General features: G+C 40.7%; 1 protein-coding gene across 4 annotated transcripts; it reads right to left on the bottom strand.

Moving 5' to 3' along the window:
- Nucleotides 1-392: 392 nt before the first annotated feature.
- Nucleotides 393-19,062, bottom strand: LOC123090670 (protein SABRE). 4 transcript variants are annotated; one of them, XM_044511993.1, is made up of 23 exons: nt 18,756-19,062; nt 17,376-17,487; nt 16,449-16,709; nt 15,468-15,733; nt 14,874-15,096; nt 13,728-13,901; nt 13,563-13,640; nt 13,234-13,485; nt 10,404-12,485; nt 7,911-9,732; nt 7,650-7,750; nt 6,370-6,726; nt 6,128-6,246; nt 5,439-5,688; nt 4,631-4,855; nt 4,246-4,379; nt 3,864-3,936; nt 2,764-2,862; nt 2,473-2,646; nt 1,849-2,199; nt 1,593-1,760; nt 1,021-1,390; nt 393-904 (listed from the first exon to the last, which is right to left on the bottom strand). In XM_044511993.1, the coding sequence occupies exons 1-23, from the start codon at nt 18,824-18,826 to the stop codon at nt 807-809; spliced, it is 7,860 nt and encodes a 2,619-aa protein (XP_044367928.1). In that variant the 5' UTR covers nt 18,827-19,062; the 3' UTR covers nt 393-806. The 4 variants fall into 4 exon arrangements, with proteins under 4 accessions (XP_044367928.1, XP_044367929.1, XP_044367930.1 ...); XM_044511994.1 differs by having other exon boundaries at nt 393-898; XM_044511995.1 differs by lacking the exons at nt 16,449-16,709; nt 17,376-17,487; nt 18,756-19,062 and having other exon boundaries at nt 14,874-15,107; nt 15,468-15,715.
- Between the last annotated feature and the right edge of the window lie 948 nt (nt 19,063-20,010).

Raw genomic sequence — 20,010 nt, 5'->3', positions numbered from 1 at the left:
GTTGTATTTCAAAAGCTTTTCCCACACCGGGTTAAAGTTATCATGGAGTTTGTATGTAAATGATCACATCTGCTACACATATATTAGCATCCTATTTGCAGAAAAATTACCGGGCTGTGTTTATGAAAAAGTTATAATGGTGTTCGTGTTATAGGTCACCTTTGTCATTGGGTTCATAGCTTAGGAATTTTTCCATTAGGGCCGAGCCAATGTTTTTTTCTCTTTAAACTATGAAGGATAAGGACCAATCCTACATATGAATAGGAATCCATTCCTACAAAACCAAGGACTCAATTCCTATAGGAATCATATCCTATAGCAAATTCCTGTAAACCAAAGACTGACTTAACATGACACTACGAGGGTGTTTCTTCAGTAACTATTACAACACAAGATCAACAAATTTATGCCTTCATCCACAGCAAAAACCGCGAAAATGGCATGAGCAATGAGACAATGACTTTTGTTCTCATGATACTGTTACAGAATCTGTGAGAAGGCCTCTTATTTAACTTACAAGGCCAAAATATAATGCCGGCTACATCTGAAATTCTTTACCGATACACCTGACTACAACAATACATATTTTCCTCCGCTGTCTCCACCACCCTACTATGTACAAGGGGGAGTGTTTTTTTTTCAGAGCTACCCCAAAGACTATGCACCTCACAGCAGGTAGAAGTAGAACTGTACATCGGCGGCGGAATAGTTGCTTCTTGTGTTCACCCGGTGAAGGGGTTCGCGACAATCCGCAAGTCATTGTGCTGCCTGTTGAATAGATATCATGGCCTGCCTGCATTGCTTCGCTACTCATGGAAGTCCTCATAAGACGACTCTGACGAATCGCTCTGGTACGGTGTTGTTTCACGCGGGCTAGACGGGAGAGAATCTTGCATTGCTGGTCCTACCACAAAACCAAAAAATAAAAATGTCAGTCCTACATGTGACGAGGATACTTTCCAGGGCAGTGGCACCAACACTTCTGCTACGCAGTGCATAGTTTCGGCGTGTAAGGGATACCTATAATCTTTTGCCCTCTCGGGCGGAACTTTCTTCGGAGGAGCTTCTTAGCTTTTGTAATTGTGAGCTGTCTAGCAAAAGGATACTCGCCATCACTCTCACTCCCCTCGTCATGGTATTCATTATCTCCATCGCCTCGCATTGCCCGCACCACAAATGCCTTTGCTCTACGGCGCTGCGAATTGAATAGCCCTCTAATCGATGTGACAAATCCATCACCTGCACCGTCACCTGGCCTCTTCAACCATGATACTGGGAACTGATCAGGTTTTCCATGATGACTGCCATCGCTGTCGCTGAAATTAAGATCATTTTCTGGAACAACACCATCAAGTGTTTCCCTCTGGTTCTGGGCCTTAAACTTCTTCCCCTGTTCAAGACCATAAAATCAGCAATTCTCTTGAGTAATAAAGGGGATAAGGTTTTCCAAAACGTGTGGACACAACCATTAATATTTAATATAATCATGAGAAGAAGCTACTTGCTAAATCAAAGGGAAGTCAAATAGCAAAGAGGCCATGCCATCTCTGATTATGTTCGTTTGCATAACAAGGAATGGATACTCGTCTTACCTGCATCCCGGTCACCGACTTTAGAACACCCCAAATAATATGCTTTTTAACTCTTGAGAACAACCTCCTCCATGTACCAGTAAATTCTACACGGTGGAAAGTATCCATAAGCAGCCTTAGGTCATTTATTGCAAGCCTCGATCCCTCGTAAGTAACAAGAAGTTCAACCTACAGTGTCAGCAAGTTTTACAGTCACATTAGACCGAAATATTAGATATAGACGTCTCCAGATGCAATGATATAGAGATATATTAACCTGGCTAATCTTGATATTATGAAATTCCATCAATTTCCGAGCTCTTGGCCGCTTCTCATCATGGGATTTCCCTGTTTTCTTTTCCTCGTGAGATAAACGGCCAGACTTCATCGATTTGGGATCTTTAGTCTTACTCCTGAACATCTCAGTAGCAGCAACAGTGTTCTCTGCCATAGAATAGCCGTCGCTTTTTGAAGAAATGTTCGAAGGATTCAGTAGTGATACCACATCATTATTTGTGGTATTTTCTGTCGCACTTTCTTCCCAGGCCTTTCCGAATGAAGATGTCCGTCCCAACTCCGGATGTGAACCGCATACCATATTGGCCTTTAGACTCTGCAACTTGGATACCTGCATGCAGTTGACCTATTCTGTGATATAGAGACCAATAATAGAAGAAAATTCCATCTGACAGGAGACGACACGAGTAGCTTTAGCACTTCTTTTTAATTGAAGGCGCGCTTAAATACTATAGTGAGCTTCATAGCTCTATCAGGCTGGTTGGGCCCAGCTCTGTACAAGTGTTTAGACCAGAATGACACTATAACTCAGAGGCACCAAACTTGGACCAATTCTACATATTAGTGTCACTGAAATATCCTAGGTTGCTCTTACGTGACTCACCTGCGGATTGTCTCCATGTGAACCTTGCCAACTTGAGACGTTTACTGAAGTACCTGATCTCCCAGGAAGCTCATGCTCCCTGACAGAATAGCTGGTAGAAGCAACAGCATCAGCACCAGAAGATACTCTTCTAGTTCTTCTAGATCCAGTTGATGTTGAGACCCTCCAAATATCCTTTTACACCCAATCAAAAAATATCAGAAATGAAAATTATATCAACAGAAAACTAAGCGAACAAGGTGTAGAAATAATAAACATGGGAGATGTGACGAAGCATGATTTACGGCTTACCTGACGTCTTTGAGAATCATCTTCCTCAGGAAAGAAATAATCCCACATCATTCTATACATTGTTTCCGGGAGGTATATTTTCAATGGGTATATCTCCACCTGCAAAGCTCGATCGTGAATACAGAAACATAACTAGTGAAGTAGCAGTATAAATCATATATAGAGTGCACCAAATGTTTCAGTGGAGTCTAGTCATGAAATGCTTAGAGCAGCTTGTAAATGTGTAATGACAGCAATGCAGCAATCGGATAAAAATATTACTACCACCATCCTTTTTTTTCCCATCACACTTTGATCTCATGATTCCACATTATAAGGTATGTATGCATCACTAACTACAGAACCACGATCTTACATCTTCCAAAAGTATTTCAGGGGAAAACAGAAACATAGGGAACGGAATGTATTAAAGGAGCATATTTTTATGTGGCCAATCTCAAGTACTGTGTATTGGTACAAAAGTGTGAAAGCTATGGCAGCAGAGGTTTTAAAACAAAATATGTTCTGCACGGAGTAAACACTCCAGTACTACATGAATCTTGTCGAAGCAAACAAGCAGGTGAAAATATTAGAAGTATAAAACAATACATATGGTTACAGGTAATTGGATGTTTACATGGACAGCTTAGTTCGAACAAAATTAAATACTCGTTGCATGGCCAAAACAGGCAGATAAATACCACTGAAAACATGCATAAAGTAGGAATGTATAAACTACCATAAACGATCTGGACAGAAAAATCTAGTACTGTAGTGGATGACGAATGCAAAGAGAATTCCAAAGTATCTACGGGGAGAAACTGAATTCAGATAGACAATTTGGACAATTGTATTCGCTTTTCATGTCATTCTAACGGGTTTCCCTTTCATGGATTACTTTCCTTTTTCTGCTCAATAACTGATTCTAGACATCTCTACAGATCAATTAAATTTGTTTTGTTACGCTAATCCATGTGACTTATGATATGGTGTCATTAAGCTACATCTTGGATTTTAGAACCTTTAGCACAGTAATTGCTCATTTTAGCTCGGCGCAAAATAAGATAATTAGTCCACATACAAACTAACCTGAAAGAGGTGTTCAGACTAAAAAAACTAACCTGAAAGAGCTCAAGAGGGGAATTTCCATCCTTCGGAGCACCTTGCTTCGCGTCCACACGAAGCATGACACCTCTGCAATAGAATGCAGTTAACATCATTTGCTGAAACCCCAGTTGATCTACTGGGAGGTTTTAAGAATTATAAAGTACTCCCTCTGTCCCAAAATATAAGAACGTTTTTAACACTATACTAGTGTCAAAACTCAAAAACGTTCTTATATTATGGGACGGAGGGAGTAACTGAGAACAGACTGCCCACTAATGTGACATAGCATTAAACAGTGAACTGAGTGAGACTCAAGACTAGTTTAACATGGTATATATACGTTAATAATATGATGAATAACCAATGATAGAGATAAAGCCAAAATTAGGCCCTTACTTTTCTGGAGGTGCATTCCATGCAGACAACAATGTATCACATTTGGCACTAGCCATGCAATTCCTCACAACGAAATACTTAGTCGTAAACCGAGCAACACCAATGTCTTTGTAGTCACGATCAAAATCATATACCTGCAAATATTTCAAAAATGAATGATTGAACAACCAGAATAGTTAGTCGATTGGAAAGTACTACAAATCACTAGGGGAAAAGGTAGTTTGAGAAAATCTTCAGATTGTGAAACATTAGTTATAGGCTTATAGCCAAAAGAATAAAATAAAGTTGCAGTAAATTAATGCATTGGGGTTGGCACGTGGTACATACAAAAGACAGTAATGAAACTACAAACAAAGAACTGTTCCACAAATGTTTGAACACATACCATATCACTGATCTCAGCTTCGGCAAAAGTATTCCCATCTGCAAGCATGCTCCATACGACTTTGCTGATTTTCATAGAGATTCGCATGGCACAAGATGGGGTTTTGTTCTTTTCTTTTTCCATCAAGCGTAACTGGGCAGCTTTTTGTAGTGCTTTCCTTAACGCAGAAGATGCAAATTTTCGAGATTTCTGGAGATTTAGAAGGTCTCTCTTCAGTCCTTCCACCTGATTACAGTATAATATCTGTCAAACATTGTACAGAAACTACACTCTGGTAACTGGAAGTTTTGACTCCTATGTTTGAAGCTGATATAGAGCAAACAGAATCAATAGAGTGTATTTCAGTCTGAGATGTTTTTGGTATGAGGAACAGATACATGTACTTGGCTCTAACAACACACATAACAGAAAGTGAGTACATGCTATCTTTACCCCTATAAGTATTAAAGCAGGGGATGGTCCATATGCCGTCCACCTCCTCCCTTCCACTGAATGCAACTTCCTGACTATTCAGGTGGTCTCCTTATGATTTTCACCATCTTGTCTTAATGTTTGCAAAATATGTCATATCAAAATTAACTTGTTTTTTCACTCCAAGTCAGTTTTTCTGGCCATGAATTTTATATGTATACTGATGTGCCACATGATTAGATATTTATTACTACCATAGAAACACACAGCAATTCAGCTAGTATGAGTAGATTTGCTACCAAACACAAAAGTACTTTGATGTTATTATAACGATATAGGCACCATAAAAAATACATTATTTATTTGGAACAGGCCATACAAAGTTTTGAAAAATTACCAGTGATGCTTTCCCACTGTTAATCATCCAGAACGAATTATCCTTTTCCGCAGAAAGATGGTCGATATGACTATCACCAGTTCCAGCTAAGGATCTTATATCATCAAGCAATAACTTTCTCTCCCTTTCTCGCTGTTCGAGATTAATTTTTGCAAGCTCCACCTCTTCTACTCCATCAGGAACCACCTCATCAGCCTCTTCTTCAACATCTTCGTCATCCGATGGATACTGAAGACTGTTTTTCCTAGGCCTGTGCCAGAAAGATTAACGAGAAATGAGGATGAATTTTGAGATACTGTTAACTCGTTAAATAGGTCCTGTTTTAAATAATTACCAGTGAAAATTACCCCAAAAAAGATGTAAAGGCACAAACCTTTATTCAAAAAAGAGTGGTAAAACCATAAAAGATTCCTTGCCTCTTTGAAATATCAACCGAACATGTGTCATTCACATGGTGTGTAGATCAAAGTGTAAAACAACTAAAATTTTGGCACATGGTGCAAGAGGCCTCTATCCACAAAATGACAGTGTTTATTTAGTTAAAAATGTGCCTTTTATGAAACAATATTATGCCGTTGTATAGTAACTTCATTAATCTTTAGGGCGAGCTCGATGACCACATACTGAAAGCCACAAACATAAGTAATTCAGCATAAGAAAAAGGTCCATGAACCTAGAAGGAATCTTACTTGGGAAGTCTTGCGAACAGGAGATTGCTAAGCACATCTAACATAACTTGAAACTGGCGTGAAGTCATTGTTGCGGTAATGTTTGGAGAATTGAAACGTAACTCCTTTAATGGCTTAACCTGGATCATTAAATACAATAATCAGAAGAACATTACTTCATGCATATAGTTTTCCTAGACTGGACCCAGTACAAACTCACAGACATTGGGATTGGCCTGTATCCTTAAGACTCTTAGCTTTACCTTCAAGTCTGCAGTTCCACCCTTGTGACGGGTATAACGGAAGTACATCTGGCAAGGCATAAATACTCTCTCTAGCAAGGCCCCTGTGCGCTTCAATTTCTCTGAACTACCGAGAATACGAGGAAGCCACTGTAGGCCTGCACCAGGGTCCACATCAGTCGGTGCAACATGAGCCTGAACATCTTTCAGAATCACGGAGAGATCAGCTTTTTTCCAGGTCATTTCAGGTTGGGGTTCAGGAATGTGTAGACTGCTTGTCCCCAGTGCTTGCTCTAGCATCTCTTTCCCAACATGAACAACTGAATGAAATGAACGTGCCATAACACGCCCACTAGCTGCAGCAAGTAGAAATCTACCCTGGTACATATAGCACAAACTTCAGTTCCTTGCCAAAAAAGCCATACAACTATTATTGCAATAAATCATAATCTACATGAGCCTGATACATAAACACCAATTCCATGACCCTTTCGCGTCACTACCACACCAAAGGGAAATAAAAATTACCAAACAGAGCAACTATACGTTCATACACACCCAGAGCCCACAAGAGAAACAAAACTAAGGCACAAAGAGATACAGTGTTCATGACAGCCGAGGTGGTTCTGAAGTTCCGCAAAATTACTGTATCAATACTGGATATTCTCTGATACTAGGACATATTGGAGAAAATGGGGTTTAAAATAAATAAAACAAATTTACACTTCTTTGATACAGTCGGATACCCCTCCAATAATTCTAGAGCAATTAACTCCTCATTTGAAGCCTATCGCAACGCACAGCACTCAACTAAATCTACATGGTTATATCAGTTGTTCAGAGTAAGTGATATTTATTCAAATTGCTATGCTACGTTGGATATAGATGATTTGTTAGTTTCTTGGGTGCATAATGTCTCGTGTTACTAAAATGGGTCGGTAAAACAGATGGTATCGAAGTGTATAGTAAATTACACTGTCAATTGGATATGGTTTCATCAATGTATGGTAATCCTCTTCATGCATCCATATACGTTTTGTATCATTGTTTTTTTGAGGCAAAATGTGTTACTTAAGTGGGTATAAATGAAAGAACATGCTGTGGGGCCCCAAACTGACCTAAACTGGTGACACTCAAAAACTACCAACATATATGATATTTAAGGTGTTGAGTTAAGACTTGCAACGAGCACAACCTCGTGTTTAGTTGCCACTATGACTTTGGAACCCTGAACAGCCCGCCGGTGTTAATTTTTTATCATTAGTTAAAGGACAGAACATAAGTATTTCAAGATCACTTACATTGGCATCTTCAGAATGTAGGTTGAACTGGGGCTTGACAACATTAACCATAAAATGGAGATTTCCTCCTTTATCCAAATCATCAAACATGCCATACTTCACTGCAGCATGGACAAAAAGAGGATTTAGCCAAAAAGGTAGCGGTAATCTGTAATAGTTCCAATAGCTTTGTAATATTGAACTGACACAGGTGAAGTAGTGAAAGAAATGAAGCCTGCAACTTTTGGTACCACATGAAACATATAGCAAAAGTAAGCATACCTGCTATATCAGAGGAGCGATTGGGTTTACTATGCAATGGAGAAGTAGAGCCCAGAGCTTCAGCATGCTGCACTGAAGGAGAACCAACATGGGTAGAAGAGGTAGCATCTTGAGCTAATCTAGAGCTATCTGCATTCTGCCTTTCCTCGATCATCTTTCTTTGTGCATATTGCCGCGAAGGCGAGGGTTTTGGAGGTTCAAATGCTTTGGAAATTCCTCCAACCCATGACCAAACTGCATCACGATTCTCAATGGTCCATAAAAGCCTAAGACCGTACACAAACACCCGTTGACAATTATCTGCCAACACCACATTGAAACCATCATCATCATCACTATGCTCAGATAGACTATGGTCACTTTCACTGCCATTCTCAAACTCAGATCTGACATATGTTATCTCAAGATTCCGACCAGCATCCTGCCATTCCATAAGCCTTGCAGGATCTGCCTTTGGAGCTTGTCTTCTTATTGTGAAATAATCAGAGGACAAGAGGAAACCATCCTCATGTTTTTCTTGAAAACTGCCCATGGTGCATTTATCTTTGCCCTGTGACGGCAGGGTAGTAGTCTTTAATTTGGACACGTTTTCAACTGAGGACAAGTTAACATCTCGCACTAGATAAACCTCTGGCCTGTATAGATCAAGACCGCGATAAACTAGATCCAGAGGTTCACGCTTACAATCAAATGTGTATTTCTGTTTACCTCGACTGTAACACAATTCATACTTCAAACTTGACATTTTAAAGGTCAAGCCACTGGCAGGATCATCTTCAGTTAAAGTGGCATGTCTTATGCAACAGGGAGTAGCATCAACCCGGAAAAAGAACTCAACCAAAACTTTATCCATTGAGAGGTTACCGGATCTAGCAGCTCGAGGAATTTTATATCGAGGCCATCTAGAGAAAGAACGCAGTTTGTGTGGGGGGCTGTAGTTTAAGCTCCACCATTTGAAAACCCAAGCAAGGTCATGAGCACCCAGGTTCATTGTAGGGAAATCAACATCAGCTATTTTGGAGCAACTACCAAAGGCAGACCCACATCGCATTGAATTGTTTGCATAGCAGGGAGATGATGTGCCATTATCAGACTGCACCTGCAAAGGTCTAAGGGAGAAGTTCCACCTAAGAGAGAGATAAGTAGATCGAAATGGATCATAAACCTTCTTCCTTGGCTCACCCTCAATAGGGAGTGCATGCAGATAATGATTCAAAGGGCTGCCAGATTCACACTGCCAGTCGATAATCACATTAAGAGAGAACAAAGGAGCATAAATAAAAGGCCTGGGCACGCCTGATGGCACTTTTAAGCTGCAATTCTTCATCATACTCTCTAAGCTACTGATATACATCCCGAATTCCTTTGCAGAGACATCCACATGCCCATCCGTTTGCTGGATTTCCATGTATTCAGAAACAATTTGCAGTCTGTCTACCTTCTCATAAGGATTAGTTGTTGCCAGGATCTTCCATTTTGTCTCATTGAAATACAAAACTATCTTTCCATGGATGTAGTATCTGATGTCATCCCACCATGGCAAGCTGCGCTCCTTTTTAGGTGGTTGGTTTGCTGCACCAGAACTTTTATCTCTGGAGCTAAGATTAACTTTCTTTAGGGCTACTTGAAATGCATAACTTATATCAGCAAAAGATGGCTCATAGCCAACACCAAAAGAAATTTCTCCTCTCTGGAAATAAACAGGTAAATTGGAGTACATTTTAATTGCTGGTGTGGTACCACTGGCAGAACGTAACATTTTGACTTTGTGCCATCTGCCAATATATACATCTTGGTGTATTTGGGGTTGAAAACATGTTGCCTGCAAGTAGATACAATGGGAAACAAAAACACAAAATACTCTGAATAAGACTTGCATCCAAATATGTAACAACCAGATCTAAATGTCCCTACAAGAACTCGTATCTGGCAGGTATTTGCAGAGTTAAAGCTTTCAGGAGTAAGCTCGATTTTTGTGTATGTTCTAAAAAAAATTAGCATACCCTTATGTTTTAGTAAGTAGCCTAAAGGAATCCTTAATAATCAAATGAATATCTCAGTCATATAACTCTTACATGTGAAATAGGGGAATTTTGAGTCATCCATTACCATGAAAAACTAGCTGAAGATAATATGCTAAACAATATGAAGTTTGATATAATTATTAGTGTAAACTAGTTTAATCAGGTCTGTCAAAACACAGTGCAGAAGCCAACCCCAAGTCAACATGCACACTAAAGGGATTGAAAATAGATAGCATAGGAACAGAAAAGAAACAACAGATCCAAGTATCGTAATTTCCATCTAAGCATGTAACAAATCATTAACGGCTCATTAGCTCTATGTTTTAACATATAACGAAGTAAACTCTCGACACAAAAAGGAGAAGGTGGGTGCTATGAGTTCCAGCCTTATAACACAGCTATAATCATGCATAAAATTAACTTGGGAACATGAATGAGCAATACAAACAAAGAATTTGATGGACCTCACCTGCTGGGCAAGCACAACACGACCTTGACATTTCCCACTGGTTGCAGAAAAGAGAGGAGATGTATAGTCTCTCACTTGTATGACCAAGGACCCTGCAAGGAGAGCAATATCACTCCCATATAGTCGAGAGAATGGTATGCCTTTCTCCTGACAAACAGGGTCAACTCCCTTTATAAATTCAACCATCTCTGTTGCTCCACCATTTATTCCGGTCAAAGTAATATCAAGTTCAGAAGCAGAAAGTGAAAGAAGTGAAGCTCTCCGTGAACTTGGCTTGAATCCAGCTTGAAAACCTTCTGCACACGCCCCCGACCCTTCTGCAAATACCTTCTTTTGACAAGCCACATAATACGATCGAAATGCTTTCTTATGGATTTCTTCCCTCAGCCTTTGAAGAGCTGCAGTGTCATGCACGTCAACCTCTATTCCATCATAGATAAATTTTCCCTCAGAGCTGCAGTGGTTAGAATCTACACTTCCTGATATAGCATCATCAAGAAATTTTAATCTAACACCGGATTCACAGGTTTTGTTCCTCATCAAATAGTAATGTTCATCGAGCCAACCTTGTATGGGCTCCTCCTCTATTTCTGCCGTGAGTTTACGCAACACGAACTTCACAGATCCAAAACTGGAAGCTCCAGGCTTGACCTTTTTCGAGTTCTCTTTGCCATCAGGAAACAATATACTTCTTTTGGCAGCAGAAACAAGCTTTAGGGCACGAATCATATCTTCAACGGCATCCTCTATGGCACGCAATGGTAACCTGAATGGCATGCAAATATGAACATCTAGCCCTTGAACGACCCAATCTCTCTTGGGTGATGGTTCAACCTTTGCACTGAGCAAATTTGCAGTACTGAAAGGAATACATGAGATCTGTATTCGTGTGCTGTTTAGAACCCTGGCACCATTAAGGCTGACAGAAAGACCCTCCGATAGTACACCTATCTTGGCATTCTCAGTGAAGATAGATTGTACATGCATGTTTGCTTCAACACCATCTGCGAGCTCAGCAGATATTCTCAACACTTCCACATCAACGGCAAAAATTGAACCTCTTTTGTCAGACTTCTGAGGTTTCACTGAACCAGCAGCTATGTTGACATGCTCATTCTCCTTGATACTGCCAGTTCCAGTCATCAGCTTCTCGGAACTCTGAATCTTGTTATTATGCAGGAACCACTTAAAGCGGATAAAGGTCTCAAAGAGTGCTAAATGAGCATCAGGTTCCCATCTGATATTAATGTCTGTTGCACTGAAGAGGGAACAAACAGCGACATCTGTAAGGCCACCGGATCGGCGAACAATTTTAGCATTCTGCATATCTAGTAAGGTCACTTTGACACCAGAGCTGTGATCCTCCTCGTACATTGCTTTCACCCGTTCCAATTCTGCTTGTGTTGACTTTTTCTCCTTGTCTACACATACAGCAAGATGAGAGATAACTAAAGATGAAGTGAACCTCAAGTTGCGGCCAATGCCTGGTGGTTCCGAAGTTATACTTGCCGTACGTTGTGTGCCATCAGCAGAAAAGTCAACAATTACTTGACCACCTTGAGTGCCATAGTTCACGCGCTTTGGATCAGCAATTGGCATATTTAATATATTGATATCACCACTGTAAGTAATAGAGAACTTTTGTAGGGTTAATTTCAATATTTCAATGCCTTTTGTTTTCTTTTTCCGCCTCTCCTCCAAATCCTTTTCTTTATCCTTCTCACGAGAGGATGAAAGGTTCTTAAATAGATCCCTAAAGGACATCAAATTGAGCAGAAGAGATTCCAAATGCTTGAAACCAAACTTTACTCCTATGCCACTGATATCAATGGAAAATACAAGTGCAAGTCTACTAGTTTCAGCCATATCTTGGACCTCAATTTCTCTGTACCCCCAGTCAAGGCTCACCCGAGCAATGTGCATTAAGGAGCCAGAGTAAGTATCAACACCAAATATGTTTTCCTTCAAGAATTCCCTATACCCATCTTCCATGTGCACCAGCATTTCACCAAGTTCAGTGTGTATCTGAATCCCCTTGCTGGCAATGTTATTTGCAAATACATGTGATGACTGGCAACAAGCCTGCAAAATGAAAAGAACATATGAACTGGAAGGAAGATGATGCTTATAATAAACAATCAACGCATAAACAAATTGTAAGGAATACCGTAAAAGATTACTAAAGTTACTTTGGCATGCTCAGAGAAACTTGCACCCTATTGTCAAAAGACCAAGTGCTATTAACCAGATACCAAAAAACTACTTTCACAAGTTCAGAGGACTTGCACCACACTGCAGAAGAACTATGTGCTATCAAGACATGGAAAGTAGAGATAAGAAAAGAAACTAGTTACTACTCCCTCCGTCCCATAATATAAGACGTTTTTTGACACTACACTAGTGCCAAAAAAGGTCTTACATTATGGGACAGAGGGAGTAGATAGCATGTGTTCATGGCCTATAATGAGAGTTCATCCACAATATTAACACTTGCCTGCACAGCCGCACTACCAACTTTTTCAAAAAAAATCCCATGCTAGACCTCTAGTACATCTAGACTAAATTAGGCATCTGCATCTGCACACACCAACCAGTAGATTAAACTATCACCAATCAATTAACTCTTGACACCAAACACCAAATATATATTTATTTTTTTAGACAAACAGGGTGGCCAAAAGCCCCCCGGTTCCATTGATCACAACGAACATAATCCATAAACGATGCCACGACAAAAGAAATACTGTTTACAATCCATAAGAGTCATCTACATAAAACAAGTGCTGCGCAGAACAAACCTTATCTTAAATTGAATCTCGAGAGAACTTACATGATATAATACCAACCCACTAGGGCTGTAAAGCATGACAGTCATTTCTGGGGCAGAAACTGTGCAAGTCCACATAATTGGCTTGATCTCCTTTGTTTGAGAAATTTCTTGATGAGAGTTTGCCTTTGAAAGCTTCATTCCTTTGGTTCTCGAAGAATGAAGGCGCATCCATGGCATCAATCTGCTCAACATAAGATTGCATTGTGTACCACCAAGCTTGGCATCGATTTCAGCTCTGATTGGAAGAAGCGGCTGAAAGGAAGTCATACTTTATAGCTCTAAAGGGCAGTTGCAATAGTCAATCAACTAAAATGAACAAAGATGCTTACATCCAATGGAATATCCAAAGAAGCTACCACAGCAACTTTAAGAACTTCCAACAGAGAGCTTGAGCCTTCTCTAACTAACTGGAAGGCAACAAAGTTAAAAGTGCTGATTGATGAATAGCTACTGAAAGTATAACGAGAGTCTTAGATAAAGCAATAGAGAAGTACATGGATCTCACTAAGAACAATCTGAACATCGAAGTGCGGTGTAGCTTCCTCTAGATCGTCCTGTGGCAGGGATATCGTACTAGTAAAGTGAATCCCCATAACATTGTTATCAACACTAAGCCCTTCCCCCAGGTGTGTAAACTTCACATCAAGCTTCGGCAGACTGAAGCTAACCTTCCAAAGAACAAATATAATATTTAGCAATACTTTTCAGGTACAGCCGAAACATAAGCAAGTAAAAAACTACAGCTCTTCATTGATTTTCGACTGCCAAAAGAAGAATTGTAAATTTTAGTATCGCTTGTGGACATATGCCACAGTATCATGATTAAGCTCGCGACAAGCCACGTGCCAACAAATCTTGCTAACAATTACAAACTTGAGGGCCTACTATCTAGTTTTCTCTTGCACTTCAAAACATCAGCAAAACACGCATAACAAGACTTGTTATCTCAGGCGAAGCAGTTCATTTAACAAGTGAGAAGTTAAAAGGATTTGGCTCTGCCTATGCATGATTGATATATTCCTAACACTGGTCATTATAAAGTAGGCAAGCTTTTAGCTTACGGAACCAGCACCCATCCTACTCATGCAATGAGAAACATGACAAAATCAACCTCAATCTATGTTGCGGATTAAAATACATGGTTACCAACTACTAATGGAAGAAGTCTCCAAGTCCTAAGACTATTCATGCAACAACAAAAATGGCTTCCAGCCATTTTCAGAAGTAGCACAGCAGAATACCCAAAGCAGCTCTACCTGGACAACTACATCAGGTGACTTGCATCAAATGCACATGACAGTGCAGTTAGCAGTCAAATCAGGTATACAATTAATACTGCAGGAGTTGTGTTGATGTTTGCAAAGCCTCCCTCCTGATAAAATATTGTCCATGCTGCAATATTATGTGCTGGTTCGAAAGAATTTGTGTTTCTAAGAGACTGAAATGCTAGCTAAGCAGGACACTCACAGGAGAAGTGAAAAGCAAGATTATGAATGTGAGTTGGGGCTGCAACTAGGCTTACAAAAGATACCGAACAGAATCACAGTTGTTGCAAGCACAAACGAACATTAGTGTGCTGTAGTAAATGAACTGAATAATTGTCATTTAGCCTACACTAGAAACTTTCAGTGCTAACAAACCTTATCTGGAAATGCAAGCATCTGCTTCTTTAATGCTTGTAGAATAGATTTGCTTTTTGAGGACTGTTTAGTTGAAGAAGTACCAGCAATAGCATCTCCAGCATTCTCAGAGCCACCATTATTCTCTGGCTTTGCATGTTTCTTGTAAAAGAGTCGTTCATCAATGTTGGCAGTGACATCTCCACATTTCAATTCAAGATTAACAATTTTAACACCTCTTTCCCTGTCAAAAAACTATCAATTTATGAATATACACAAGAAAAGTAAAAGGCTATTGAAACCTAAATATGATAAAGATACAAGGTGTCAAGGCATTGCTTGGCCAATTGAGAAACACGATTTTCGTATCCTGAAACACGATTTTCGTATCCTAGCTATATTATCTAGATATTTAACTGTTTTCGCATTACTTTGAACCAACTGAAAATTAATCAACAGAAACTAATTTGAGAATAATCTACAGCTTATCAGAAATTGTATATGACTTCCATGACAATTAGAGACCCGTGTGTTTTAATCCACATTTACAATCCAAAATATCAATTAACAAAATGTGCACCCAATATAACAGTTACCAAGAACAAAATAACTCACTTTTCATGACCAAACTCACAAATTACCAACAAATCTTCACAAACAAATGGTGCCAAAAATTTCTCAGAACTTGATAGAGAAGCTTGATCAGACTGGAAAGTATCAAGCTGATTACCGCTGCCCACCGGATCAGCAATCAGCCCAAAATCTCCAAGGTGTACATTTAAAGGTAATATGTGCAACTTGACACCAAGAATATGATTAGGTCCGGCGATTTTAAATGTATCCAACTTTAGCTCTTTGATGTCAACAGCACCATCTGGTACCTGCATCATTGTTGTGGAAATAACAATTATAAATAACAGCACAGAACGGCAAACAGCCAAACACAAAAGGTATGCTTCAGTCAGCAAACGGTGCACCCAGCACATCTCAGTGGTTGGGTGATGTCTTCTGCTGAGATGCATTTCAGGAGAAAAAATTGAATATGGAAGACAGAACGCCAGAAAAACTATGCCAATTAAACAATTATTATGCTGCATGTTATACTGGTGACCCATGCACATGAATGCTTAGTTTAGCGGCCTAAAGCTCCTAAAAACACAACAATACCAGTTGGTGAAAACTTTACACTGGCCCCACCTTTTAGATTGTGTACATGGCCATAAAGGCACATGTAACATGCAGAAAGTTAAGCCAATGATGGGTATTGTAGTCTAACTAGGTAACCTTTTACTACTATCAAAATATGTTCTTTCCTAGTCTTTCTGGACTCTCTCTATAGTTCCCTTGTAACAGAGTTGTCACTTTGAACTAGTGGGAAATAAGGAATAACAGGAAATATATTAGATTATACATGTAAAGCTACCAATCTGAACTAAATTCAACAGTAGAACTGTTTGAATGCAGAATGCAGAGGGAACAAAATATTGAATGTCGAAACACTAGATGTGCTATTGTCATACAGAAGTTAAAAACAAGCAAAATGCATACACACATCAAATTTTGAAATGTAAGGCAATAGCAAGATAAGAAGGTTACCTTGATCATCAGATCTGCCACAGAAACTGATAAAAGTCTAGCCATACTTGATGTTATCAACCATTTCCCTTTTCCCGTGGAGCGAGGCTTTGATGGTTTGCTTGTCTTTTTGCTTCGCGAAGATGATCTAGTTACAATTTCAAGATCACTTATCAGCAGTTGCACCTTTGGGTCCTTGGAAAGGACACCGAAACTTAGTTTGACCAGTGACTTGCGGAAACTTAGTTTTATTTCACCAATTGAAACAGATTCAAGAGGACCCTGTGAAGAAGAAAAGGTGGCACAAATGAATTAGCAAGCAAGTAATCAAATGCATGTTCACCAACAAACATCAAATGATTTTGATTTTTAGCTATTAACTATGCAAGTATACTATGACAGGAAAGATGGTATGGCCATCTCCACTACAAGTAGATAAAAACCAGCATGAAATGAGAGTTTTAGCATAAGTCAAGACCTTTTTTGTTATAAAAAATAAATATTCTGCAATTACAAGGTAATAACGTTGGTTATCTCCTTCCCGCTATTTTATTCATGGAGCCACTAGGGTGGGGTTCATCAGGATAATTGTATTGATACCTTATGCGTTGACAATGGTTAACAATTTATTTCATTTTAGAGGGTATGCAACATCCGTAAGTTAAGTGATCTTAGGCAACCCGGCTACATTGTGGGAAAGCATAAATTTTAACTGTTCATATCACGAACATGAAAAAGCATTAGATAATGATCTGCTTGAAAGTGCAACAAAGCATGAAAACTAGCAAAGCCCTGACAAAGTAGCAAAAGTAATAGCACCAGATTGCGTGTAGAAAAAGGAACTGAATACACCAAACCAAGTTGTTCTAAATTAAAAACAAACTGGAACAGAGACAGTCATGAACTTGCAAACTCAAGCAACATAGAAGTTTGAGATGAAAGACAAACCTTGCTGAACTTTATGGTTACATCACGCAAGCAATTGAAGCCAGCAACTCGAAACACAACGGAAGCACGTAATACACGGCTCAAGAACCAAGCTAACAATCTTGCGGCAAACCTGCAATGAATCCAAACACAGAATGAATAGACGTTTCCCTACAGAATTTTTTTGTCATGCAAAAATAAAATGTTGAAGTATTCAAGCGATAGAACATTCAAATTTTACTGGCATCACATTATCTTAAGAGCTAGAAGAATAAGTTGTTTGTGGCATATTTATCCCATTATGTCGTTGAATAAATGTTTTGTGCGCGACTGGCGCTAAATCAGTACAGTAGGATGACAATTTAGAAGTCGAGATAAGTCAAACCCTCTTTCATGACATGTCACTTGTTTCTTCCATAACAAAGAAGTAGTAGAAATATATGTTCCAACAGACAGGACTAAATCATTAGCCACAACAAAATGGAAAGCCTGGGATTTACCGTTCCATGTTCAACAAGGTTTATTTACATGATATAGTATATCATGTGAAACAGTAATGTGAACAGATTGGGTTAGAATTTACAGATGGTCCCATCATTGAGAAACTAGGGATGCCATTAAGGTAGTGTCCACAAATAGCATACGAATCTTGAACACGCCACTATAATTAACCATAAAGCACGCGGAAGGCAAGAAAAGGTAAGCTACTACATGGTCCTATAATACAAGTCTATGAATTTTGCTAGATGGACACGAAACGCATAATGACGAATTTTACTGATACACCATCCACCAAAAAGCAAGAGCCCTCAGTTATCGGACCAGATCACCGTTGTGCTGCCAACTGGTACCAACTAGGGGGTGAACGGGGAGAAGTTTGCAATTGACTATCCAGATGGGGAAATGAATGGACGAAAGCCCCGGTCTCGCTTGGATCTTGCTACCAAGCAGTAGCTCGGAAAGCAGCACATGCTGCCCTGATCAGATCAAATGGCTAGTATGTACACACCCTTAGGCACTGAAGACCTGAAACTTGGCACTGCAAAACCCCGACCAAACCCACACCACGGAGAGCTCCCCGGACGGGAGGTTGCGACCTCCCACGAGGCTCCAGTTCACTGCTGCGGCAGCTAGCGGAGTGGTACTAACTACTAAGTGAGCCACTTCAGTCCTCGGCCAGGAACCACCAACCACTCAATCAATTGACCAACCAAACCAGGAACTGAAAATATGACTCTGGACGAGCAGCGGCGCTAAGCAGCAGGCGGTGGCCTGGCGGTGCCTGGATTCCCCCCGCGGGAAGCCCGGAAACCAAGCTCGGCGCCCGCGGGATCGCCGACCCTCGCATTCCTGGCGGTTTCCAGCACGCGTGCGTGGAGGAGGAGGGCGAGGGCGGCTTACGTGAAGACGACCCAGCCGATGACGGAGACGGCGAGGAACACCGAGAAGAACTTGACCGGCGAGGACGCCATGCCCGCCCCGTCGGGCAGGCGGCCGGATCCGCTCGCTCAGGCCGCCCGGATCCGGGGGGGCGACATGGGCTCCGCCGACGCGCGCGGGCGGCGGGATCGGGAACCCTAGCTCCTCCGGGGCGGGGGAGCGAGCAGGCGGCTCGCTTGCCGGCGACTGGCTGCTGGGGGGAGCGATCTCGCTTGGGGAGTCGCGTGGAGAGCTGTTGCTTCGGGGGATGTGTCGGAGTCAGAGGGGGGGTGGGGGTGGGGGTGGGGTGAGGGAGAAGACAAGGAGTAGGAGTACAGTAGCGGCGGCACTGCCCCAGGCTTTGGGCTTCTCGTCTTTCGCAGAAATCACATATTTGACCTGAGACCCAAATCAAATCACAAACTGATCTGGTCATGAAAAAATTTCATTCTGCTGATCCTTTGGTGTGGCGTCCGACAGCTGGGCGCCGCACCCTACTGTGCAGCGCCCTTCCTTTAGGCGTCGCACCTCCTGCCACCGTGGCAGTCCTGGTCCAGTTGCGGCCCCACACGCACCTGTGCATCGCCTAAGGGCTAGGCGCCACACTTTGACGTGCAGCGTCTAGCCCTTAGGCGCTGCACAGTGACTTAAGCGCGGCCGCCCTAGCCCGACCAGGCAGTTCTTCATCTCTCCGCTCTCTGGACAGAGAGCAGCGGCGGCGCCCCCATCTAATCCCCCCACATCCCTCTCAGATCTGAAGATTTGATCCGTGGATTCGATCCCCAATCCATCCTACTACGTAAACTCTTCCGTTCTCTTTCTTTTGCTCCGTAAATTTGTTGCCATTTTAGAGATTTGTCCAAGATTTGATGGAACTCTTGATTTGTTTGGTTTGCTCGATTTAGGATGTGTATTCATATTGGTAGTACCGTAGTGTTATTTATTAGTTCACAATATATGATTCTTGTTAGTGAAACCCTAGATTGTTTAGTTTTTTTAGATATATATGAGATGCCTATTTTTATAGATAACTATGAGATGTTGATTTTTGTAGACATATATGAGAAGTTTGTTTAGATATATATTAGATGTTGAGTTTATTTCAAATATTAGATGTTGAGTTTATTTGAAATATTAGATGTTTAGCTTATTTGAACACATATGACATATTCATTGTGTGAGAAAGAGATGTTGAGATTCTTGTAGTTGAACACATGTTATATGTTTAGTGTATACC

This window comes from Triticum aestivum, chromosome 4B (assembly GCF_018294505.1).
Source record: "Triticum aestivum cultivar Chinese Spring chromosome 4B, IWGSC CS RefSeq v2.1, whole genome shotgun sequence".
NCBI lineage: Eukaryota > Viridiplantae > Streptophyta > Magnoliopsida > Poales > Poaceae > Triticum > Triticum aestivum.
This window is presented reverse-complemented; position numbering and strand designations above follow the sequence as displayed.